The 27,953-nt window shown below is 33.9% G+C and overlaps 1 protein-coding gene across 4 annotated transcripts; it reads right to left on the reverse strand.

Moving 5' to 3' along the window:
- Window positions 1-617: 617 nt before the first annotated feature.
- Window positions 618-26,299, reverse strand: LOC110114144 (OTU domain-containing protein 5-B). 4 transcript variants are annotated; one of them, XM_020846918.2, is made up of 9 exons: window positions 25,936-26,299; window positions 24,826-25,677; window positions 19,727-19,888; window positions 18,704-18,781; window positions 2,886-2,964; window positions 2,616-2,761; window positions 2,210-2,275; window positions 1,468-1,639; window positions 618-670 (listed from the first exon to the last, which is right to left on the reverse strand). In XM_020846918.2, the coding sequence occupies exons 2-9, from the start codon at window positions 25,486-25,488 to the stop codon at window positions 633-635; spliced, it is 1,404 nt and encodes a 467-aa protein (XP_020702577.2). In that variant the 5' UTR covers window positions 25,489-25,677; window positions 25,936-26,299; the 3' UTR covers window positions 618-632. The 4 variants fall into 4 exon arrangements, with proteins under 4 accessions (XP_020702577.2, XP_028550947.1, XP_020702576.2 ...); XM_028695114.1 differs by having other exon boundaries at window positions 24,826-25,687; XM_020846917.2 differs by having other exon boundaries at window positions 24,826-25,784.
- Window positions 26,300-27,953: the final 1,654 nt, after the last annotated feature.

Here is a 27,953-nt window from a genome sequence, read left to right on the forward strand (position 1 = left end):
AGTAAAGTTTCAGTTCAAAAATTAAAATTTTGACACTAAAAAACTACTTAAAGTAAGTGACACTACCAACATCATTTAATTTTTTGATTTATTATATTAACTACATCACAGTAATAACTGTGGCAGATATAACTTTTTTTTTTTTATGAAATGAATTCAGTTTTGGCAGATATAACTTAGCACTCTTTGTTTTTACTACATTTAACATTGAAATGAAATGATGCAGCGGAGATATTCAGTGTGATGATGTGAGGAACTATATAATCATGCCGAAATTATAAAGAACATATAAAGCAATTAAAGTTTTATTTGAGCCGGCTTTCTTATTATTTAAAATAACTTTTTTAATAAAAAATCAATTTTTATATTAGAAAATTATATTGAGAATCAATACAAAAACCATCACTAATGAAGCCTAAATTGATCATTTTAATCTTAAGTTTAGCGCATATTATAGACAGAGACTTATTCCAGAAATAAAGCTGCACTACAATCCGAACTTCTTTCAAAACACATGCAGAATTTGTGCAAAAAAAAAAAATTTTTTTGAAACAGGCCAATAAAAGAAGTTAGGAATATGCCAAATGGTTCCAACCCAAAAGTAGAAAATAAGGTACGAAAGTGCCAAACCCTTACTTGAGATTGGCTACGATTGTTCGACTTGTAACTCCTCACATACTGAGAGGAGAGGATGCCAGCGTTCACGTCTCACGATTCACAGCTTCAAGCCTTCGATGGAGAATGATAAGAAAACTACTCCTGGCTCCATTTTTGCAGCCACAATTAATTGCAGTAATTTGAAGAATTATTATGATAAAATTATTAAGATTAATACTTTTTCTTATTGTTTAAAGCATATTTTTACCATTAAAATCCTTAAAAAAAAACAAAAAAAGACAGCTAAACGGGCCATCAGCACTCGACCCACGCATAAACATAAGCTGGCATCCATAATGCATCAAATCATCCCATTAATACACAGAAAACTAAAAGCAAATGCATCACTATTCTTTAGCTGCTTCCAAATTCCCAAACCAGTTTATAACATAGAAAGAAACTGAGAAGTATAGCCTTCTCCCATGTGAAGAAAAAAGAACAAGTATTTTGGTCCTTTAGTAATGTAGAAAGTATAAGAACGCATATATATATATATATATATATATATATATATATAGGAAGGGGGTGCTTGCATATGTGTATTCTAAAATTTGTATATGACTTTCAAGTAGATTTTATATTCATGAGCAGCTCGTGCTCAACTCCGTAAGTTAACAAACCAAATAAAAACAACAACAAAAATTGTCTCATTAGCTTAACAATTAAAGATAAATAACACTTGAGTCTTTCAAGTTAGGCTTATTTAAACTGCTACCTCCAAAAATTTTGTTATTTATTTATAACCAGGAGGCTGCTTGTAAGCATTATAATAATCTAACTTCTAACTCGATTAGTTGCTAGCTAACTTACTTGTACCAGAAGAAGATGGTTCAGCTCTAGATGTGGAAGTTTCCTGCGAACAAAGTTGCCTCAACTTGTCCTCAACAAGATATTCAGCTCGAGAGGCCTCCATGACCATGCGCTCTATTTCTTTCTCTGTTAGCTCCAAGTCCGAGTAGAAACGTCCCTCAGCAAGAAGTGCCTGTTCACGGAGGCATTATCAGCGTTAGATAATTCCATGTGTGACCAAGGTCCCACACCATCTGTTATAATTGATTATATTTACAAGGATCCCTTGATTAAATGATAATCGAATACGATGAAAAGGATTTCATTAAATTTTGTTCCCACAAGTTTTAAGTTTAAACAGATCTCTTCTTTTCAAGCTAGAAATAATTAGTACAATCTTCTACAAAAAAATTTGTTTTGACTTTTGACAAATGACTGAACCTATTTTTGCCCAAATTATCTATTTTAAAATGTAAAACCATCCATCATCTTTTATAAGCATGAACTGGATAGCAAAATCTATAAATTTTATAATTTTTTTAGAATTTACCAACTCATAAGTGAGGAGCAAATACAGGGAACAAGGAATTTATGAGTGAGCAAGAAGGCTCACGCAACTAGCATCATGCTTCAGTTGTTAAATAAAATATAACATCTATGCTTCACATACTTAAAGCATTGCTATGTCAAAATTGGTATGGTATTAGTCTAAAAAAAAAAGATTAAAAAAAATTAACAGGCAGAAGAAGCTATGAACACTTACATTGTCAATCTGCTGGTCTTGCTGGGCCTTGATAGCAGCCTTCACCTGGTCCTTATCAACATTTGCCTAAAGAACAACAAATGTAATACAAACATTTGCCGAGTACCCACGTAAGGAAAAGAAAAAAGAAAGCTGAAGCAAATTTCAATAAGTACTTTATAATGCATTTATTTTTCTGATAAGATCCATGCATAAATTATGAATAATACTGATGATTAGTAAAGAAAGTTATTCTCGTGCTGGGTGAAAGTTGTCTCTTCTTTGTAGCATAACACACACAAGATCAAGAAGAACGAGGAATCGAGATGAGCAGATAATTTTGCACTGGCTTGGCTCAAATTTCATGGAACAACAAATTCACATAACTTCAAAAATTTTACACAAAAAATTCTATTCAAGGGCTCACCTCCCGAAGACAGCTAAATCCAAGGCCAGCCCCAATTGTCAATCTGCGGGGATCAACAAGTGAATTGTAATGATTTCCACGGTGGTAACTTAACCTAATTGGTGGTGTGTCTGTCCCATAGCTTCCGTGGAAGATGTTGATAGGTTCTGAAGACAGAAAAGGGAATTAAAAAAGTCACAAAATTAACACCTCATTATCAGCAACAAATGGCTATTCTACCTTACAAAGGTAATATTACAAATTAACAGGATAAAGAAATACAAATATCACCTGTACTGTAGCAATAAATGTGAATAGGACGATTGTACATCTCTGAGAAGGCTTGGATTTCCAAGTTATTTCCATAAACCTGAAAATATGGAATGATAAAATAGATTTAGGTACTCCAATAAAGCATCATCTGACTAGGTTAGGTGAAGTTAAAATCAAAGCAGGCTGCCAACATAGCGATTAGAAAAAGAATGACTTATATGCAACTTGGCTGCTGTTTACGTTGATGGATTAATTTCCTAATCTCAAGACATACGGATATTAGAATATCATAGGTGCAAGCCTGCACTTGCCAGAAATAGAAATAGTGTTGAGATAAACCATTTGATGATCTGAGGAGTGTTTTTACTTTGTTGATTTTGTTGAATTAACTTTATTATTATTTTATTTTATTATTGCATTAGTTGAGTGAAAACAAGCATCTGACGATGATTAGAACAACATCTGTGGACGATTCTTTAAGAAAAATGAACTGTGTTCTTTGTTTGGTTCGGTTCATTGTGTTGATTTAGATTGGGTTCAGACACTGGTTCACTAATGGGTTCTCTTATCGATTGCTACTGTTTGTTCACTCTTCTTCAGCCACCAGTTCTCTGTTAGGTTGCTAAATGGGCATTAATGTTATTTCCTGGGATGATTCAAGGGGTTTTTATGTGATTAGTGAGCTGAGTCATCCCAAGCTTCAATTCTGCTAAATGCTGTTGGGTTTTTTTTATTGATGGACTTTTAATTGAATTCTTGTTGTGCTGTCTACTCCACTATTTAGGCTCCTATATATGACAGGATCAACAGCTATTTCCACGCATGGAGATTAATAATTATGTTTGCTTGCAGTTCACTACTACGGGATTGTAGCCATGCGTTTCGGCTCCCTGCGGCAGAGTGGTTACGGGATTTCATGCTACCGCATGGTATCATCCGCATAAAGGAAGCGAACTGCAGCTGGGAAGCTATCAATGAGAGTTCAGATACTCAAACCCATCTTTATACTGTAAATGGAGCGGACTTGAAATTATAAATAGGGAATAATTAACTCATGTAAAAACAGTTTTCAATGAGAATTTCTCTGATTCTTGCGCTTCCCCTTTGTGCGGTGCTTGAGTGTCGGTTGTAGATCTTTCTAGCATGGTGATAGCAGTTTTCCCATAAAAGCAAATCTCTTTCAAGATGTGGGAGGTATGGATTTCTAATTTTGGTGAATTCTTTCTTTTTTTTCCTACGATATTAGTAATTAGTTAACGAATATGATTGGAATTAGTCAAAACTTATCCGATCTGGATTTTCTGATTATAGCGTGCTTTCCAATCTATTTCTAATTTTTCTTCGACCTAATCATTCAGAAAAACAAAGGGTTGGGATTTTCTAATACAACAAATATGATGCATATCATATGTTCATGCAAATAAAATGAGGATTCATAATTACTATGCACTAAATAAACCAACAACTCACTTTCTTTTAATATAAACAAGCAACGGTAATATTTAAGTTGAATTGATTGTAAAAAGATCACAAAATTTTGATAATTTCAAAAAATTTGGAAAAAAAACAAACTCAGCAAGCAAAACAAATTAATCTTCAGAAAAATACAATTTGGACATCTTAATTTTTGACCAAATCAAGAGACTAAACTAGTCAACAATAAATAAGCGAGAAAATTATCAAAAAGGTCCCTCAACTCTTTGTGAGGGATCAACTCCTACAAACGGGACTATTTTGGTCCTGCCATCAATTTTAAATGTAAAAGTGAGATGGGCAGGACAGTATTATCGGAACAAGTAAAGAAGAAGCGCACGAATGATAGAAAGAAGGCTACCTTCGCAACGAGAAAGCTCCCATTGTCGTCGTTACTTCCGATCGCAGTCAATTTGGCCAAAGAAGCGCGAGAACGGAAGAAAGATGGCTACCTTCGCAACGAGAAAGCTCCCATTGTCGTCGTTACTTCCAATCGCAATCGATTTGGCCGAAGAAGCGTGTGAACGTAAGAAAGAAAGCTACCTTCGCAACGAGCAAGCTACATTCGTCGCCGTTACTTTCGATCGCAGTCGATTTGGCCGAAGAAGCACACGAACGGAAGAAAGATGGCTAACTTCGCAACAAGCAAGCTCCTGTTGTCATCGTTTCTTCCGGTCAACAGACTAACGACGAAATGTGATTGTGGATCCGACAGGAAGGAACATCGTCGAGGAGGTGAATAAGTTATTTAGCTAGTCATTCAAAACTCTACCCGTTATGCGAAGGAGGCGAAGTCGAAAAGCAAGGAATAGTGGAGAAGGGGTAAAGAAATTATGTATAATTATTAAAACTACAAGTATGTATAATCTTTTTATTAAAGAAATGTTTAATTAATTTTTTTACAAAAATTATAATCAATAAAAATTTATATTTATTAATTATTTTAATTAAAAAAATAAAATTATCTTCATATTCAACACCATCAACTCTACCATTAGATGGAAAGACTAAAAAAGTCCTATTTGGAGTTGAGGGATCAACTATTTTGGTCCCTCAAAATAGTAGGGGATTATTTGGGTCCCTCACAAAGAGTTGAGGGACCATTTTGGTTCTTTTCTCATAAATTAAGTAGAAAAATTACAAAGAACGAAATACCGAAGAAAATAAAAAAGGCCTCACACAAATATGAGGAAGATTACAATCTCTCAAAATAAAGTAATCATAACTATATCATGCTCGAAAGAATCACACGTACAACTTAAATGCATGATTAAAAAGTTAAAGAAATTATATAAAAGTCATTGCACGCCTCAAAACAATTTTTATGAATTCCTCATAACCTAAGTTAATAAATAAGACTGCCACCAAATCAATCTCAATTTAAATCCAATTTTTCCAAAGTTTTTTCGAATTCCCATAACAACTAAACCAACTTCATTGATCACATCAAAAACGCAAAGCCATAGAGCATGTGAAGTGTAACTTGTAGCTACAATGATAAGGCCCAACAGTCGGGACAAGATAAAACTTAGCAAAACCATAACTCCCACAAAAACCCTAAAGTTCCATTTCACGTGAAATTGCAATGCATAATCTGCTTCTTCATTTTTTAAATATGTCAAACTGAACCTCAACAATTTAATAATTAGCTACTACACAGCATAAGTTTAAAAAAAAAAAAAATTAAGCTCCAATAACTCGAATGGTTTATACCAAATCCAACAGCAATCCACCATAACATCTTAGCCTTATGTAACCTTCTCAACATTATGTGAGAATTAATATTAAATCAAGATTAAAATCACGCCAACCAAATAATTTAACCTGAAACTAGAAAATACCTTCTTCAGCCATGACAACCCTTTTCAATCATCATCACTTGCATGAATTCAGATAGAAATATAAGTGAAATGAATTAAATGAAAAGAAACTCACTATTGCAAAAAAAAAATCATAAGATTCACAAAAATTAAAGCTGGTGTGATTCTTCTATGAGAATAAATGAGAAGCAATCAAATTTGTCATGCTTAGACAAATTTGAGCCTGATGAATTTAGCATTTGATACTCAATAAGCAATTATGGGCATAAATCATGAATTTCATATAAAATAATCCATGAATCATCAAAGTTAGGTCTATCTCACTACTGAACAAAATAACCTTCAAAATTCATCATTAATAGTGGAATGAATTTCATCATATACAATAACTTCAGCAAAAAGCTACATGAAAGTGTCCAACAAAGAATTGGATGTAGAGTAATAAAGATGAGGTTAAAAGAGAGTAGAATTCAATCAATTAATAATAAACTTCAAAACTATGGTCAGATTAGACACATTAAAAACTACATTTATACCCAATTTTCTATAATTTATAATAAGCACTAGTTCCAACATATTGCACAATTTTAAATGGTTTCATTGCTAGCATTCAAATTTTTAAGGGTTCCAGATGAAAACTTTTCTAGATTTAAAAGCACAATGACCTTACCACCAGGATTAAATTTCATATTTCTCCTATCCACATTAGCAGAAAGCTTATAAATATCATAATTACTAGTCAATTTTCGATAAATATTTTCAAGCAAATGATTGTGCAAATTTGTTAAGCTAAATTCTATAAGTAGGATGACAACATCTATAAACCTTCTAAGTTGACAACACGTGGACATCTCAAATTGACTCATACTAGTAGTTCATTGTAGATGAATTGTATGCATCCTCAAGCATAACAACATAAAATCCCACCCAGATGCCATGTTTTACCAAAATTTGTAATTGATCTCCAATCTTCTATTATCACCCAAGTATAATCATCAATTTGTGGATGATAAATTGCTAAAAAAATTTAAACAGTTTCCTATTTTCTTCCAAAGCACATTCCAAAAAACGTAGTAATTTTGCATCACAAATAGAAATAATCATTCTAAATAAACCATAAAATTTAACCACTTCAATAAATTATATTTTAATGCAAGATCTATCTACAAGTTTATGACATGATATAAAATGTCTTTTTTGTTTAAATGACTTGCCAGAACAAAAATAAAATCATTCTTTCTCAATATTCATGAAACCCTAACATAAAATCTATACTAGATAATCTTAAGATTTTTATAGAATTGGTAAAGGAGTATTCAACCATGTGTTACGCTTCCTACCTTCAGCGTACTAGTAAGTCCGACACTGTAAAATAATGTGCCACATCTTTTTTCAAAGTTGGTCATAAATACATATCCTTAGTCATTGCAAAGGTCTTACCTCTTTAAAAATCGCTAGGAACACCCTAACATGTAATTTGGTCATAAATTTCCTTAATGATGAATCAAAAATACACATATGAGTACCTTAAATAATTAACAATCATTAATTGTGTTGCCTTTAGTAATAATAAATGAATCATAATTGAAGCCTTTATAAATATTGTCAAAATCCTGACAAATAACGTACTTCTCTTTTATATGATCAAATCATATCACTTTAACTTGCATTATATGTAAAATAACATAAAATCTACTCAAACATCAATAGATTTACTATCAAATCTAATACATGTTTAAGGATAAAAAAATACTCTTGCAAAAGCTCAGACCCACATTTATGTCTCCATTCCAACTTCATTTGAGATTTTAAGTTTTTCAAGCCTTGATTATTATAACATAACATAAACTCCCAATACAGCAAGTAATGTCTCCATTATCCAAGAGCTTATGCTACAAGCCTACAACATAGAATTTCCTAAGAAAATATGAGAATTTCAATTTGGCATCACTCAGCTTCCCACTAAAGAAGGCAAAATGAGATGTCCTCCATAACTCAACGCTCCAATATCTACCCCAAATGCATCACAAAAAATCTTAAACACCTTATTAAAATTAGGCAATTTAAGTGCAAGTGCATCAGTAAATCTTTCTTTTATTTTAGTAAAAGTACATGTAGCATATTAGTCACCTAAATTCTCCTTCTTTTCAAACAATTTATAATTGGAGCCATTTAGTAAGCCTTATGATGAGTCATCAATAAAAAGTGGCCAAACCTTGAAAATCTAAATATCATGTATATTAATAAGTTTGGTCAAGTAATAATTGCTTTCACCAAATCAAAATCAATTAATAATGCCCCCAAGACAACAAAAACCTTGAAAGAACAAAAATGGAGTCACAAAATTATACTTCTTCAAATTCAAATATGATTTTTCAACTAATAAATCCTCAAATACTTTTCTCAGATGCACCAAATAATTATTTTTCTAGTATAGATTAGAATAACATTAAATTATACAACAAAAAACTATCTAATCAACAGTCACAGGAAATGGTTCATCATATGCAAGGAAGTAATCAGTGCACTGATGAATTTAAAGGTGTCACAGAATATTCATATAATTCCTACTTAATTTATAAAATAATTTTTCACTCGGCAACTTTCCTCATTCTAACTGATGGAATCCAATTCTTAAATCAATTAAAAAAAATCACAACACCATTAATCAAATCACAAAATGCCAAAAAAAAATTAGAAAATTTGTTTTAATGGTGATCTTATTGATGGCCCTCATATCTACATGTTCTCCAACAATCATCCTTTTTATGTGGAAGCGAACTAGGTATGATGCAAAGACAATAAATTCATTCTTAAGTAATTCATTCACTTGTCTTTTCAATGCATCATATTCTAACGGATTCATCATATAATGAGGTAAATTAGTCAATGATGATTAAAAATTAAATCAATAGAATATTGTATGCTACTAAGTGGTGGTAATTATGAAGTTCATTAGGATAAATGTTTTCAAAATCATTCATTGCAAAGTCAACATCATGAAGCAAAACCATAATTTCAGGTTTTACATTATTGAATTCCACAACTACAAAAATATGATAGATCCATGCTCGTTAAAAGAACACTTTAGTATCAAGGAAATGTGATCCAAGCTTGTTAAAAGCGCGCTTTAGTATCAAGGAAATGTGTAGCATCCTGCTTGCACGCTAAGCCACATTCTTATGCAACCAAAGCGCATGAAGCAGGCACTTCGCACCATTAAGTGCTACGCTAGCAAAAAGCATGCTACATAAACAGTTTTCAAGTCAATTTATAATTCAAGGTTTGGTGTCGCCAAAGTTTTGTTTAGTTCAATCCTTGGCATATTATTTGTCATAACAGAAGCAAAGAGTTGTCATGAGACGTCGATTAGAGCCTCCATAAGTCTTCTATCTTCTCCAACAACCTTCGATCGCACTAGCATTTCGAGCCTCCAAGCAAAAACTCCAATGCACCATTTTCAAGATTCGAGCCTATAGCAACAGCCACTCCATCGATGTAGCAGCTCCGACAATGTGTAGGGGTGTCAATTTTTTACACGACCCAAAACCCGACCTGAAAAAATATGGGTTTGGGTCAACCCATTTGTGAAAGGGATCGAGTTCGGGTTCGGTTTTTGACCCGTTTAAAAACAGGTCAGATTCAGGTTGACCTGGAAACCCACGGAACCCAAATTGCCCCATATGTCGTGTCTCATCGTAGTTGTGTCTCGTGTCAATCGCATCGCGTCTCGCTTCAATCGGTCGCTTCGGCCTGCTGTCATCCCGGACCCGCATCAATCGACCGCACCGTCGCATCTCGTCAATCAGTCGCATCTCGTCAATCAGTCGCATCCCGCGAGCTGGCGTTGTTGCCGTCCCGCTCGGTCGCACTCCCGCCGTCTTGCACCGACTATAGCGATGCCCTGCCCGTCTTAGCGCCTTCCTTGCACTTGTAAGGTCGTAGTTTTAAGAACACTTTCTCCCCTACTTCAAATTGTATCTCTCTTCTATGTATATCTATCTGCTTCTTCATGATCTGTTGTGCTCTCAACAAATGTTTCTTCAACTCCTCCAACACCTTGTCCCTCTCCTCCAAGTACTGCTCTAATGACGAAACTAGCGTGTTTCCTCTCCCAAAGTACAAAAGGAGTCATCTGAGAAGCAGAATGGTACGATATATTGTACCAATACTCGGCCCATGCTAATCATTTTGCCCACATCCGCGATATTTCAGAAGCGAATCACCTCAAGTAAGTCTCCACACTTCGGTTCACTACCTCTGTTTGCTCGTTTGTCTGAGGATGGTAGGCGATGCTCCTCTTGAGAATAGTGTCCTGCAACCTGAACAGCTCCCTCCAGAACTAGCTGAGGAACACTTTGTCTCGGTCAGACACTATTGACTTTGAAATCCCATGTAGTCTAACCACCTCCCTGATGAATGCTGCAGCCAATGACATTGCGGTGTGGGGTGTCATAAGAGAATGAAATGCGCATACTTACTATAATTTTTATACTAGAAAACTGCTTTAGAAAACAATAAGAAAGCTGTCACAAACGAAGCCTAAGTCTACACAAACACTATTGATTCCCACAACATTGTGACTACAATTACACATGCCTAATCTAAATTCAATTTGATGGAAATATGAAAATTTACTCTTGATGGTAAATGCAAGCTACTAGCATCGAGACGAGAACATTGACATTATGAGTTTTGACGTTTTTCTATTGTCTTATTTTCTATTTTCTTGTTTTATTTTTATGTAAAATGCTATTATAATGGTGACTATAAGAACGAAATGTGAATGTTAAAGTTTTGATTACTTGATTGGTTAGGTTCAACTGTTTCCATGTCCCTATTCAGCACATAAAATTCCTAGCTTCTATACAACCACTATTTTTGAAGGTTCTATTATTTGGTAACAATGGAAATTGTAACTATTTATTCATATTCATTGATTCTATTTATCCAGTTGTTAATGAGACATGGACACAACAAGACAATAAACATGACAACCATTAAAAATGTTGCAAGCCATGAACATGTTCTTTTTTATAAATTACTAATATAAAATGCATAATTAAAACGCCTAATACAAGCATTTTCTATTAAAAGCACCACATAATTTAGTATAATATAATATACTTGACATTAAAAACTTAACAAAAAGAAAAAACAAACAATCCAAATTACAATTAAATTTCAAAATTTTCAATGAGTGCTAATTGTTGTAAACATTAACATTCATTAATCATTGTCATATAATTTGCCAAAATCAACATTGTTTGGAAGCAATAAAAAATCCTAACTAAAAAATAGTAGCACCAGTATCCTCCTCAAAATAAACAAACAAAATCTTAAAAACTTATTATTAAAAAACAAGAGAAAGCCTCATCTTAAAAATAGAAAAATTACTCATTGGCAATAAAGAACAAAAAAGCAAGAAAAACATAAATTAAAAATTAAGGTTAGGGAAGAAAAGATAAAGGCATAGCCATTAGCATCTAACCATAATACCAGAGTAGAGGAGGAATAGACGAATGCTAAAGCTAAAAGCAAAATTTAAGTGAAAAACAAGAGCCAAAAATAAGGATTGACTGTTGTGGGGATCGAAAGACAAATGGCTGAAGTACGAGACATGTGAAAGGTTATAATGATTGCAGCGAACAACCAGACTAACAGAACGCACAAGAGAGATGGCTTATCAAAGCAGGAATGTGTGAGCAATAGCTAGCAGCAGAAAAATTTGACTAAATAAAATGATTGGGAGAGATGATACAAGTAGACAGGCGGCTGGAATGGCTTATGTGAGCAGTAATCGAGCAATTGTGAGGTCTTGGGAGTGAATAATACAAAGATAAAGGAATGTTATGGCTTACAAAGGAATGTCTTATGGGAGCAGATGGCTTTTGAGATCTTAAGGTCATGTAGCAAGAGAACTGGACAACTGAACCTTGTAATTAACATAATCCACAGAAATGCTTCACACAAATTGCCCATATGTTGGATCATGCCTAGCATATGCACGACCCTGATTTGAGCTTAAAATAACTCTTAAGACAGATTTCAAGTGTCATGACACATGTCGAGGCTTATCTAACATGAGTTGAAACATGACACGTATCTAGAAGGCATTTTAAAGTGTATGCGCCTCAAGGATTATCATGCATGTTGCATGTATTTTGAAATTATGCAAAAATAATAAGCTTTTATCCCACTACATGCTGTCAAGTACATGAATCTATTTTCTCCATTGTGTCCTATTAAAAGTCAAATTATCATTTAAATCTAATAAAAAATAATTATTTTTAATACTTTCCAACCAAAAATTTTAAGTCTACCTTTACATTTTTTAACATAGGCCAAATCTAATGCATCTGCTCTCCTAACAGGATCATCAAAAGGCCAACGTCTTATGTGATCAAACCATCTAAGATGACTCTCTCTAATCTTATTTGTCATTGAAACTACTCCAACCTTTTAACGTATATCCTCATTTCGCATTCTATCTCTATTTTTAAAGCCACTCATACCCCTAAGCATTTTTCATCTATGCAACACTTAAGTTAATTTTATGCTTCCATTTTGATTACCAACATCCTGCGTCATAAAGCATTACAGGTTTCACAACCATCTTATAAAATTTTCCTGTAAGTTTGAGGATATTTTTCTATCACATAATAAGCATGATGCATTCCTCCACTTCAACCATCCAACTTGGATTTTACTAATAATATGTCCATCTATTTCACTATTGTTTTAAAAAATAGACCCAAAATATCTAAAAGGTGCACTATTTCTAATGACTTGATCACCCAATATCACAACCTCATCACTAGATCTATTATTAGTAAAATCCCACCTCCAAATTTATTAATCCATGTATTTGATTTTAGATCTACTCAAACAAAAATCTTTAGAATCTAAGGTTGATCTCCATAATTCAAGTTTTTCTTCAACTCCCTCTCTAGCTTTATCAATAAGAAGAATCACAGGTTAAAAAAAAAACACCAGGGTACATCCTCTTGCAAATGTAGTAAGAACATCCATGACTAAAGCAAAAAATATGGGCTTAAAGGTGATCTTTGATGTAATCCAATTGAAATAAAAAAATACTTGGTCAAACTACCTAATGTTCAAACACAAATAATAACTCTTGCATACATATCATTAATTATTTGAATATAAGCATTATTAACTCTTTTTTTTCTATAACTCTCCAAAGAACTTCTCTTGGAATTTTGTCATATGCTTTTTGTATGACAAATTAACTTGATTCCTCTATAATTCGCACTCTTGTGAATCACCTTTATTCGTAAAAATTTTGGTGCCTATTATATTGATATACTCCTCTCTTTTATTTTGCGTGTATGTTGGATCTTCGTACAAAACTATGACATTAATACTCTTTCTCTACCGCCGCAAATGTTCTGGCACACAATAATTTGGCATTGGCTATGGGAAATGATTCTTAATTATGGGGAAACCTTTACTACAACCTCGAAGGGTGGTTCACGTCAATGTCCTAGGCATGGTTATAAAGATGTAATCCCTTTACCATCAAACTATTATCAGGTCTAAAAGAAGACCTTCAATATTGGGGGGAACCTCACTGCAATAGCAAATATGCATTGTTCTATCTCCTCCCAACTATCAGTCATTAGTGCATTAATTTCACAGGAAACATATTTGGATTAGGGCAACCTTGGCTGTAACCTCAAACATTATTAAGGCAAAACATGGTCCTCCAATATTTTCAACATCCAAAATAGTATCATTGACAACCTATGATGCACAGACACGGACACGGACACAGATACGACACGACACGGACACGTTAATTATTGAAAATATAGGACACGGACACGGGTTGGACATGGTATTATTGTTTTTATATTTAAAAAATAGTGTATAAAAATAAATAAGTATAATTTTAAAAATATTTTAAAAATAATAAGTCATTTAACTAGAATTTGTGCTTAAAATGATTAGTATTAGGATGTCGAGAGTCAAGTGTTGGTGCCATTTATTAGTTGCTGAGAAAGGAGATGAAAATACCTTCACTGCCAAAAAGAAATGAAAATGAGAATATTCGATGATTGGGCATTAATTGCGGACGTTGATTTGGTGTTATGGATAGGAAATAAGAAATTTAGTTTAAATCTCGTCAAATACAAGAAATTATATTTATAAACATTCATAAAATATTTAAGATACGCATGTCGGACACGCGTGTCCAACTTGTATTTAATATTTTTTAATCGGACACGTTTTCGGCGTGTCTGACACGTGTTCGGCGTGTCTGACACGTGTTCGGCGTGTCTGACACGTGTTGGAGGAATGTCGGACGAGTGTCGTGTCGGATACGGTGTCGAACACTGCACGCCTCTTTGAGGAGAAGTGTCGGTGCATCATAGTTGACAACCATCTCTCATAAAACTTCCAAGAAATAAGAGAAATTAGCAAAGGCTTCAAGTGAATCCTAAACTCTATACAGTTCTCGGCTGGATTTCCACTCCTTGGTCAAGATCATGGCCCGACCTCAAAAAGGCAGTGACAGTCTAAAGACAGACCAATCTTCACCTTAAATTTGGGATACATGCAGCATTCGTCCCCTCTCGGTCAAGGTATAATCGACCCCACGGAGATTCGATTAAACATCTTTCATACAGGTTAATGTCATAGAGCAACGCTCTCACAACAATCTGAGATAGATTAAACATACTGGTGGATTCCCTCGAACTCTTCCACATAGATTAACATCATCGAGCAACATTCTGAAAACAATCTATGATAGGTCAAACATCCTTAGTGGATTCCTTCGATCTCTTCCAAGCAGGTTAACGTCATCAAGCAATGCTCTGGCAAATAATCTAATATAGGTTAAACATGCTTGGTGGATTCCCTCAACCTCTTCCATATAGGTTAACATCATCGAACAACACTCTAACAAAAAACTTCGGAAAAGTCTAACAACGTTAAGGAATTCATCTTAATTGATTAACATCATCAAGCAATGCTTTGACAAACAGCCTTGGAAAAGTCAAACATCCTTGCCAAATTTCATCGACCTCTTTCATGCAGCATTTTGAACCATCTTCCATAAATCCTTTAAGGAAAGATTAGAGCCTGATCACCATCAGGTCTCCACTCAATTGGCACCGATAGTGCACCACTAAACTGTTGTCATCAGCACACCACCCGAACCCCTCCGTCGAGCTATCCACTATCCGCCATCCACCCTTATCAATGTGAATGCATATTGCCTTCAATAGAAAGCAACTTGACCACCGATGACTTAGGCCTTCACATGGCACTGTTGACCCCTACCTCTCAACAACCATAATCAACCCTTTGCCTTCAAGCAACCAATCATTGGCCCTTCGCCCGACTGCAATCATCGGTGCACCCTCCAATTGCCATCATTGACACACGCCCAAGCTTTGATCACTGCCAATTGCATTCAACTCATGCCACCAGGCACTCTGCGTAAGAGGACCAGACTTTGATCACTACCAACGACATTCAACTATTGCATAAGAGGATCGGGCTTTAATTGCCGCCAACGACAATTAACTCTTGCTGACAGGCACCCTGCGTAAGAGGATTGGGGCTTTGATCACCGCCAACAGCATTCAACTCTTACCGCCAGGTACCCTAAGTAAGAGGACCAGGCTTTGATCGTTGCCAACAGTATTCAAATCAACGAAATCGTTTCACCTGGGCAAGGCACCGTGATTTTTTCCCTTTTCACGATTTTCCACATACAAATATTGGTTTCTTATGATTGATATAACCCTCTCATTTATCTCTATATGTTGAATCTTCATACAAAATTAGGATGTTAAACACTCTACCTCCCTGCTGCCGCGAATGGTCTGGCACACAATAATCTTAAAGTCCAAAACTAATAAGTAAATGTTGTGCACATAAACATTCACTTGAAATGACTTTACATTCTTTACAATATAAATGATTTATTTTTCTCATAAGAAAATAATTAATCAAAGTTTTACTATGTCCATTCTTATAAGTGATGAGATACTCATATCTTTTCTTAAATAAAAAATTATAGGCTAAAACAAAATCTAATATGATCCTACCATCTACATTAGTTACTCCGAACTAATATCCACTATGAATAATTTTAAAATCTTTTACTACTTTACCAACATATCCATTTAAAATTTCCTTTAATAAAAATTATTTTTAAGAGATATCATGTGTATTAATTCTTCTAAATTATTTCAAAATTTTATTTTTGAACGCATCCAAATCTACTTGAGGAGCATAAACATATATAACATTAATAATCTTAACATCAACAAAAATCTTTAAAGCTATAATTTTATCTCCAATTATACTAATTTCTACAACATTATCCTTCAAAATCTTATTTATAATCACACCTACACAACTTCTACCTTAATACCAAAGTTTAAATCCTAAATTATCAATCTCCTTAGTATTTTTTCAACCTATTTAGTTTCCTAAATAGGTAGAATATTTATATTTCTATGAATCATAATATCTACTAATTTCATTAATTTCCATGTAAAATAACTTATATTCCAAGTTTCTATCCCAAGTCTATTTTCATGAACTAACTTCTTTGCCAACATCCGTCCATGAGGTAGGAACCCTCGTTTATTTAGCATTGCACCTGGGGGCCAATGCAGTATCCCTTGCATACTTTTTTGTTGTATTCAGCTCATACAACACATTGCTTCCAAAAATATCCTAGCATTAACACAATGCATAAAAGGATTCATATCATGATTGTTTGATAAATTTAATGATGTCGACTACCTACCGCAACACTCCACTTCCCTCATCCAAGTCCTGCAACCCGACAATGGCGGTGTTATGTTTTTAAAATTATTAAAAAAAAACAAATAAATTTCATTAAAATCTGGGAATATTTCAAGGCTTTAAGGGTACAAATCTTGAAATGTTTAAGATTCTTTTTTACTTTCTTAATATCTACTTTAATGTTTTCATAAAGTAATATGCCTTTAAATTTACTCTTAAATGTAGGAAATTCTAAAAATTTGCTAGATTTTTTCTTTTGTATTGGCATGATGTTTATAATCTACAAAAAAGTATTTTAAATATGATAAATTCCTTGCATTCATCCCAAAATCATCAGAAGGCTGCCATCCATTTTGTTTTAAATTTTACAAAAAATCCTAAAATTTTCATAATTACATGAATAATAACCCATACATTATAAGCGCCATTAGGATTGTGACCATGAATTATGTTCTCATGCTCATTGATTTTCTATATATTCTTATCCTCAGATAATTGCAAAAAATTAACCATTTTCACTAAATTATGTTTTGCTCTCCACAAGAAATTGGATTTACTGTAAATCTTAAAATCAAATCCCAAATAGCTTTTCTAAAAAAATCCTATCGAAAATCCTTACCTCATGAATTCTTTATATTCATGTAGTAAACGAATTAGTCTAATAAGTCTTATTCCCTATGCATAGTCAATTGGTCATCTCCAAGGCTGATCTTTGGCAGTCCTCTTCATAGGATGTGATACCTAATCCTAATGGCATACATGAAATCTTGCGTGCAAAAGCCTGAATCAAGAAGGTTCATAGGTTTGTAGATCTGATCCCTCTTTGTTATGAATCCCATTGTACTATCTCCCTTACTTCATGGGTACGTTCTACTTAATCCTATCTCATTTGATCAGATTTCCAGCAGTTTCCTGCCAGGCGACCTTTCAGTCATTTGACTATTCCAAACCCTGAACTGACCCTACTATCCTCATTACAGGCATAATGCAGAATACAAGAAAAACATTTATAATCAAGCATTTGCTCAGGTATCATACAAGGGATGTAATCAACTATATGGATATTGATTTGCAATATAAAAAATATATTTTTTCCCGTACAAAGAGTGATGACAACAACAAGAAGAAGCTTTTATCTCACTATCTGGGGTCAGTTATATGGGTTTTTTTTTTCATTATGTCCTATTAAGAGTTAAATCCTACAACAATAGTGGCTATAATTTTTAATTTTTTTCCGTACTTATTTTGTGCATCTCATCCTACGTTTGCATGACAAAAACTTAGATCCAAAGGTAGCGTAATTTTAGAACACAATAACATTGGATTGCAATTGATCTAGAAATTTGTGACGAATACAATAGCAAGACAAATATATGAAAATAAGAGTATCACTAGTGACAAAAATAGCATTTATGGTAGGACCATTAAAAACGACTAGGCCCAAGGCAGCATAATTTTAGAACACATCAAAAACTAATTAAATAAGAATGGACGCCACATTTTCTAGCGGAGCAGCACCACTAGAAAAATTGTAGAAACTACACAGTTAAATTAATGAACATGATAATATTTACAATAAAATAGTATTATTTGTTATTGCTTCCATGTAAACCATTATCAACCCTCAACAAGACTAAAGCGGGGAAAAAGTATCCTAAAAATCAAAATACCCTAAGTTACTGAAGCCATAACAAAATGAATTTGGATGCACAACAAATATTTATAAAAAAAACAAGAGAAAAAAAAAACCTTGTCTCGCCTTTTCCTCTTGCAATATGCTGTAAAGCCCTCCGTTATGAACTGTGAGAAATGATCCCTTTCCCTTTCCTACAACAAGAAAAAGATTATTATCAGTACCTGCCATGGCCAACAGAGATTACGAGCACATAACTAGTATTGAATTATGCCTCCACATCTAGAAGAGAAGCATATCAAGTACTGTAAGATGGTTTGCGGCCAATGGGGACATAGAACCGTTTCATCTTTTGCAACGGAAACTCAATTGTAAAGATACATCAAGAGGCCAAATAAAACCTAAATGCACCAAATAGTAAGCATGGGCTAATAAATCATTCAGAAGAACTAGTTCAGATAATACAATGGGACTATTTCATCTTGTCTTATCTAGTATTGAATTATGCCCCCACATCTAGAAGAGAAACATATCCGTCAGGTCTGCACTTATCAAGGGTACATACACACACACACATATATATATATAGACTGCCTAAAGAGGCATGAAACTAGACATATCAACTAGTAGAACTATTTATTGAATCTGGAAAAGAAAAACATCAAAGTAGAAGTAACAAATTTATACATATTAGAACATCAGTAAAGAGGCAGAAAAGATTCAAGAAATCAATCTGATTAATCCAAAGAAAACTAGCTCACAAAATAGAAGAGCTTAACTATTCTATAAAAAAATACACAAACCATAAATTAAAAAGAAATCTGTTATTAGAACATTTTGAGAAAGTAAGAACAATAGAACAATCTGGTAAAACCTTACAACTTGGAGAAGCAGTTAATTGAACGAGCCATCAGGTCAAAATAATTCTTGTTGTTCTCTTAAAGCAGTTAATTGAACATGCAATCATGTCAAAATAATTCTTATTGTTCTCTTAAAGCAGTAAATATAGTATGCAATCATGTCAAAATATTTTTTATTGTTCTGTTAAAGCGTAAGCAAGAAACCTAGTTTCACATAGGGCTTTTAGGATAAAGGACAGAGCATTCTGAATTGAAAGTAATAAAAAGGTCTACAAATACCATGTAATCAATGCACATCTGCCGGGCTAAATCATACACTTCAGGATCACCATAAACTTGGTCAGCAACGGCTCGAAATAGGCAATTACCGTCTTCCGCCATCTTCTTAACATCTAAACCCTTCACCCGCCTAATTTCAATTTCAAAGAGTCGCTCCCTTTCCTGTAAGAGGAATGTATGTAAATTCTGCATCCTAGCACAATTAACGTTAAAAGAGCAAGTAGCAGTGCAATAAAAATGGAATAAAAGGAGATACACTGCAAAGTTGTTCTTTCAAATAGTTAACACCACATGATTGCTCATGTTAAAAAAAAAAATGCTAAGTCAATTAAACTCAACGTGATAATTACACAATTATAATAAAAGCTTTTATAACATGTGAGACTGAATAAATCATGAGATCAGTCAAACTTCAACCAAGTATATATAGAAATTCACTAAATCATTATCCATGCAACTCAGCTTTCTTAAATTCATTACCCATGACAGGCATCTCCCAGATTCTTCACAATACCAAACCACAACATTCGATATAGAAACTCCAGGGCTATAGCATGGCCAAAAACAAATCTCCAACATCATCTAGCATCATGCTATATAATATCAAGTGTAGTAACATTTACTGTGTCAATAACATAAAAACAGTGAATCATTGGATTTTTTGGTAAGAGAACAAGCATATGAATGGATGGTAAAGATGTATCATAGATGATAACATGAAGTACAATTTCTGTATGAAGACTGCTTAGAATATACATCATATGGAAATGCCCAGAGGGCACTTCTAATTCTCACCTCTCAATCATTTTAATATAATACACAGTAGAAGAACTTCTACCTTACAAATGTAACAATCATCACAGACTTCAATGTGTATTAATGATCTGTTAAGACCGGTCCGGTCCAGCAGGATCAGTCCTGCAACCGACCCAGCAGCAAGGGGGTAGACCAGCTACAGAGGGCGAACCATTAGAAATTTCAGCCCCGCTTGTGGGGCCGAGCAATCCAATTATACCATATGCTAGGAGGATGATTAAAGAATGAATTAATGAAGTAAATTTGAATTCAAAATAGAGAGGGAATTAATTAAGGCAAGGGAGATCTTTTAAGGCTAAATTGGGGGAAGAGTAGAGGCTTATATAGGGATTATTATTTTGTATTAGGGTTAGGTTTTGATTGAGTTTTTCTGCTGTAGTTTTTCTGTAAGGGCTTCCTGGCAGCGTCTAGGTTGATCGGGAGGGATAATCTACCTCTCTAATTGTAGATCGCTCGTATCTTCTATTTCTTGTTGAGTTATTAATCAAAATCAGACAAGTATTCCTCCTAAATCTGTTATTTTTTTCTATGAATTTCCTGATGTTACTTGTTGAATTTAACTCCAAGGCGTATCAAATTGGTATCAAAGCCGTGTCTTGGCCTGAAAGCTAAAGTCCCTATTGTTGATTTCGGCTGAATTTTTTCAACCTTACTGATTTTTGTTGTTTGGAGGCCAAAATTTGTGAATGGCAGTAAAGAAGATGGACGCTTTGGAAAGTGAGATGGAACAACTTAGGATCGAGATGCAGGAGAAACATTCTAGGATGGAGTAAAGATTTTCAGGACTGGAGGGAAGGTTTTCCTCCATGGAAATCGGTTTTGGAAACATGGAAGGCATGATGAAAACATTGATCAAGATGCAATCAAAGGCTTCGCCAGCTACTCCTAGGGCTGATTGGAAAGGGACAAAACTTACGCTAGTACTTACAGGCACAAAACTTATAAATTTAGCAAGTTTATTTATAAATATACCAAGATAAAGTGATAAAAAGAAAGAATTTGTGCAAGAGAGTAAAATTAAGGTTACTCGAAAAATAAATAGATTGTGCTAGCATTAGATTATGTACAATTTTTGGCCCATACATGGCCACCCCATGTCTAAAATGCCTACAATGAATCAAAAGTATTTAACAACAACTATAATATTAAGCCTTAATCCTACTACGTGGGGTCAGTTACGGGAATCCTTTTTTGCATTATGACTTGTGAAGGGTCAACTTCTCATTTAAATCAAATAAAAAAAAGGTCATTTTAATACTTTCTAAGCAAGTCTTTTTAGGTTTACCCTCTGCTTTTCTTAATATGGGTCAAATCTAATACATCTACTCTCCTAATCAGGTCGTCAAAAGAATGACGTTTTATATGGTCAAACCATCTAAGGAAACTCTCTAATCTTATCTGCCACTAGAGCTACTCCAACCTTTTCATGTATATACATGTTTCGCATTTTGTCTCTAAGAGTAAAGCCACTCATCCACCTGAGCGTCCTCATCTGCAACACTTTACTTAATTTTATGCTTCTCTTTTAATGGCCAACATTCTGCACTATAAAGCATCGCAAGTCTCACCACCATCTTATAGATTTTTCCCTTAAGTTTGAGGCGTACTTTTCTACCACACAACAAGCCAATGCATTCCTCAACTTCAACCATTCAACTTGAATTCTACTAATATTGTCTCCATCTATTTCACCATCACTTAGAATAATAGACTCGAGATATCTAAAATGTGCACTATTTTTAATTATTTGATCGTCCATCGTCACAATCCCCCCACTATATCTATTAATACTAAAATTACACTTCATTTTTTCGGTTTTAGATCTACTCAAACAAAAACCTTTAGACTCTAAGATTGATCTCAACTCCATCTCTAGTCTTATCAACAAGAAGAATATCATCAGCAAAATCATACACTAGGTACATCCTCTTGAAAATGTCTAGTAAGAACATCAATGACTAAAGCAAAAAGATATGGGCTTAAGGCTTGTCACTGATTAAATCCAACTTAAATTGAAAAATACTTGGTCAAACCACCTTGTGTTTTAACGCAAGTAACAACTCCAGCATATATATTCATAATGACTTGAATATAAGCATTATTAACTACTTTCTTTTCTAGAACTATAAAAAGCACATCTCTTGGAATTGTATCATAGGTTTTCTTTAAATTAATAAATATCATATGCAAACCCTCCTTATTCTCTTTATACTTCTCCATCAAACCTCTCAATAAATGTATAGCTTTCATAGTAGACCTACCTAGCATAAATCTAAATTGATTTTGAGAAACATTAATATCACATTGTAACCTACGCTCAATAACTCTCCATTAATTTTAATGTATGACACATTAAATTGCTCTATAATTCGCACATTTTTATGCATAGGAATCAAAGCACTCCATCACTCATCTGACATCTTTTTACTCTTCACAATAAAATTAAAAAGTTTAATAAATCAAGAAATTTCTTCATCTCCTAGGAATTTCTATACATTTATTGGGATATCGTCATGTCCAATAGCTTTACTATACCTTATTTTCTTTAAATCCTCTTTAACTTCGGCTTTATTAATATGATGACAAAAACAAAAATCTCTATTTTCATTTAGGGTGCAAAGGTCACTAAAGTCAATCGTATTCTCACAATCTTTATTAAAAAGCTTATCGAAATATCTTATGCACCTATGTTGAATATCCTCTTCAAAAAAAAATTATCTTCATCCTTAATGAATTTTGCATGAAATAAACACTTATTCTATCTCTTTGCTTGGCTGACTTAAACATACATATTTCACTCTCTTTAATATATAATCTATTATATAGATCATTAAAAGCTAAAATCTTTGAATCACATATTACTTTCTTAAAATCTTTATGGGTTTCTCTATATCTCATGAGCTTTTACATCAAAACTAATTTTTATTAAAAAACTTATTATTTTTTATCTTGCATATTTTGAATCAACCACCAACTATTTTTACTATTATGAGATTTTCTTTTTGATACTCCAAACACATATTTTATAATATTTTTAATATCACTAGCAATTTTTTCTTACATAAAATTACCATTTTTCATACACAATCAAATCTTAAAGTCTTGAATCTTATTTTTAAAAATATTTTTGTTAGCATTCTTTGAAGACCCTCATCTAATCTTAAGATAATATTTTACATCATTTTTTATATTTCATCCCTTCATCTTAAAGTCCAAAACTATTAAGCGATATTGGGTGCATAAACTTGCACTCATAATACTTTTACAATCCTTACAATCGAAACGATATTTTTTTTTTATAAAAAAAATAATCAATTTGAATTTTACTATATCTATTCTTATAAGTGATGAAATGTTCATTTCTTTGCTTAAATAAGATATTAGCAATTACAAAATCATAAGCAAGAGCAAAATCAAATATAACCCTACCACTTCATTAGTTGCTTCAAACTCATAGCCACCATAAAAGCTTTTAAAATCTTCTATCACTCTACCAACATATTCATTTAAATCTTCATCAACAAAATTTTTTCTTCCCAGATGTATACTTTATGTTAATTCTTCTTAGTCATTCCAAATAGTGTGTCCAACATGGCAACCTAAAGCACATGTGCGTTCAAATTTTCGCCATAGTGTTTGATTTACTGTGACAGCAAAGCATTCATGTTTTTAAAAATTCTTCAAAAGGAAATTGAATTCATGTAATAGATAACCATAAGTAATGAGCAATATTAAGAAGGTTCACTGCCTAAAAAAAATGTATAGCGCTAAAACTTATATCTTTACTTCATCTATGGATGATGATTGCAAAAAATGGTGATTATTTCAGGAATTTAACATGCAAGAATAAAATTAACAAAACTGCCCTTTTTCATGTTTTTCCTTATTTCCTCTTTTTCATTTCTTTTATTTTTAGAGGGGGCAGGGCTGGTTTTGCAAAGATTAACAAGCTTTATGCAACTGATCTCCAATTCGAGAAAAGAATTAAGATAACCATTTAAATAAATATGCATACATTTAGTGGCTATGAAAGATATGCCTCGAAACAGATATATTGTTCTTGGTTTAAGATTTTTCAAAATTAACAAACAGTGTGAAAAATTGGACCATCATGCTTTTACTTTGTGAAGTAAAGATAAATTCTACATGTAGCAAGGAAAATAACTTAACTGGAATAGAAAACCAAATACACTAAGATTACAACTTGTGCGAATAAAACAAATTAAAAGTTTCAACAAAATATGGAATTGAAGTGAATAATAATGCAAATGAATAGACCATACCACATCATTATAAGGGGAGGAAAAACAAGGACCCTGTTCATCTGCACTATTGTACCCTTCACCATCCACATATGATCTAGGAGAAGAAGGCAAGGAGCCTGAAGCTGATGACCATGTAGAAACCACAGGACGTGCCACTTGTCTTCTAGAACCAATAGTCACTGCATTAGAAAACCCAAGCCCTAATCTTCTTGATCCCGTATTTGATGACGATGGCTTTGGAGGTGGGACAGGAGGAGGAGGGGGATTAGACCCACCAATGAGCATTTGCGATGGCCCAACACCCACAGAAACAGAATCATCACGTTCCAACTTCTCAGATAAATGAAGCCCGCCAGAAACTCTTACTCTAACAGCAGACTCAACAGATTCTTCAATATAAGGTTTTTTGTTCTCAATTTGTTCAATGTTCGTAACTTCAATCTTACTTCCCTGAGAACTTTCAGTTGGAATCTCATTGCTACTAGCGACTTTCTCATCAATACCAACACAATGCTGCATAAGGTCGTTCAAACCACTAGGATCCTGAGTCTGCTCCTTTTCCTGTTCCTCCTTAGTGTTTGATGCACCCTGTGGCACAGGCGGTGGAACTGAACTTGAAGACGGGCGGTTTTGGCTCGTGGAAGAACTCCCTGAGCCCCGCTGAACCAATATTCGAGTCATCCTGCTCTACAGAAACACCAGGCCGTCCTTTATTTATTTCTCCACTTTCGTGCCCCTTCACGCAAATCAGAGATTCCAAACAAAGCCCACAGGTTTATCACGAGTTCTCGCCTTGGGCGCTGTGATGCCAATTCCTTTGCAGAACAAATCTTTCCAACCCTGCACGATCTCCTCCCCACAGGCCGATTTCTGCATCCCCCTAACAATTCTCATGAGAACCAAACCCTCGACTTCAACCCAGAGCACCAAGAAGAAACACTTGCCTAAACTCAAATCCAGCTCAAGATATACGATAACTAATCCCCTACCAAAAACCCAACAATCATAAATCCCATAGAATGCAAACCAAAATCCCCGAAAGAAATAAAAAAATTAAAAAAAAAAAATCGTCCAAAAATCGAGAAAATAAGCGGAATCGAATGCATCAAAGGAGCGACGGAAGATTACCTCGAGGGGTGGCACAGAATCAAAGATCCCACCAAAGAGCACCAACTCGATGAACTGAGCAACCGATGAATCCGAGTAAATACTAGGGTTTATGCACAACAAAGGAGACCAATAAGCGCGAGTCTTATTTCCCCAGCCTACTTTCGGCAGTCGGACTAGAAAAATTGAAAGGCGGGGAGAAAAATGGGAATCGGGAGATAGCTCGGGGGCCCTTTTTGTGAAGCCACTTCCCTCGGCCCGATGCCGACGTGGATTTCCAGTGGCTTCTCTGCAGCGGATTGATCGTCGATGGTGCACGTGCGCGTCTCCGGCGGCCGATGACGCGGCTGAATATAGTGACGTGGCTTCCAAATGAAATTATAATTTCACCACAACGATATAATGGGCATTAAACATATATATATATATATATACACACACAGACACGGCGGTGAGACCTATACTATTTTGTGATCCAAAATAATGACCATTAAAAGAGAAATATATAATTAAGTGTTGGAGCGATGAGGATGCTCAAGTGGATGAGTAACTTTATTCTTAGAGACATAATGCAAAACTAGTATATGCATGAAAAGTTTGAAGTTGCTTCAATGACATATAAGATTAGAGAGTCTCCTTTAATGATTTGGTCATATGAAACATTGTTCTTCCCTTGACCGGATTAAGATAGTAAATGTATTAGATGTGCTTATATTAAGAAAAGAAGAAGTATAGGTTAAAGTTTTGGATAAGAGTATTAGATGTATTAGATGTGTATTAATTCTCTTGTACACAATATGTATAATCTTCTACACATTGTTTACATTGTTTTACACTATATACGAGATCGTACAAATTATATATGAAGTTGCACATTATGTATACAACAATTTTGTACACATTGTATACAACAACCTTATACACATTGTGTACAAGTCTTGTACGCAATGTATACAAGGTTGTTGTACACAATGTGTACAAGTCTTGTACATAGTGTACAATATTCTATAAAGTGTGTGCCAAAATCTTATACACAATATGTGCAGGATTATACGTATTGTATAAAAGATTATTGTTCAAATTATGTACGATCTTACACACACTGTGTATAATCTTATACATAGTGTGTGCACACTGTGTACAATTTATGCACTGTGTGCATAGAGAAATATTACAAAATATTATATACACACTTATGGAGTGTTTACAAGTGTGAGAAGGAGGCATACGTGATGTACTGTAGATATGTACATAATGTTGGTTTTAGTATTCGCAAGGCCATAAGATAAAGATCTACTCAGATCATGTAAGAACATGAGTGATGAGGAAACTTTAGTTCTTAAAACAATGACATAAGCCATAATTAGAACCGTATATGCTTTTTTCTACCTTACAAATAAAGTTGAAGGTATCGAGAATGTTGGATTCTCTAAGAGATATGCTTATAACTACATTCAAAATGGCAGGGGGTTTATTTATCAATATTCTTTATTTCATTTTTAATTTCAATTCCAGCATATTTTGTTAGTGGCTTAGATTTCTAACATATCAAATCACCCCTATTTGGCAAACCAATCATTAGAGCCACTTCTCTAGTATAAATCTTAGCTAATGTCTTTTGATTATGAATGCTTACTTGGAAATATCCCAACATGATGTCAGCATATAGATGAGAGGTGTATTTTATTGAAATGGAGGCAACTCCATAAATTGAAATTTGTTTAACGTATTCAAAATGTCCTCCACATCATCACGTAATATCCCTTTTAAAGAGTCATAGACATATCTAAATGTTGAGGGTCTGCAACGGAAATTAATATTTGAGATGTACATCTGCAACCAAAAAAAGTTTAAAATATTTATTAATTTGCCTTATAAAAAAACTTTAGAAGATTAAATGCTATTTATTTAGTAATACATGTGTATATAGTTGTACATAATGTTTAAATTGATGATAAAAGCTTGTGAACACAATTTACAAGTGGTTTATATTTCCCTTATACATAAAATGTGCAAGCTTGTAAAATATTTTTTTCTCA

The sequence above is a fragment of the Dendrobium catenatum genome, unplaced genomic scaffold (assembly GCF_001605985.2).
Source record: "Dendrobium catenatum unplaced genomic scaffold, ASM160598v2 fragScaff_scaffold_621, whole genome shotgun sequence".
Classification (NCBI taxonomy): Eukaryota; Viridiplantae; Streptophyta; class Magnoliopsida; order Asparagales; family Orchidaceae; genus Dendrobium; species Dendrobium catenatum.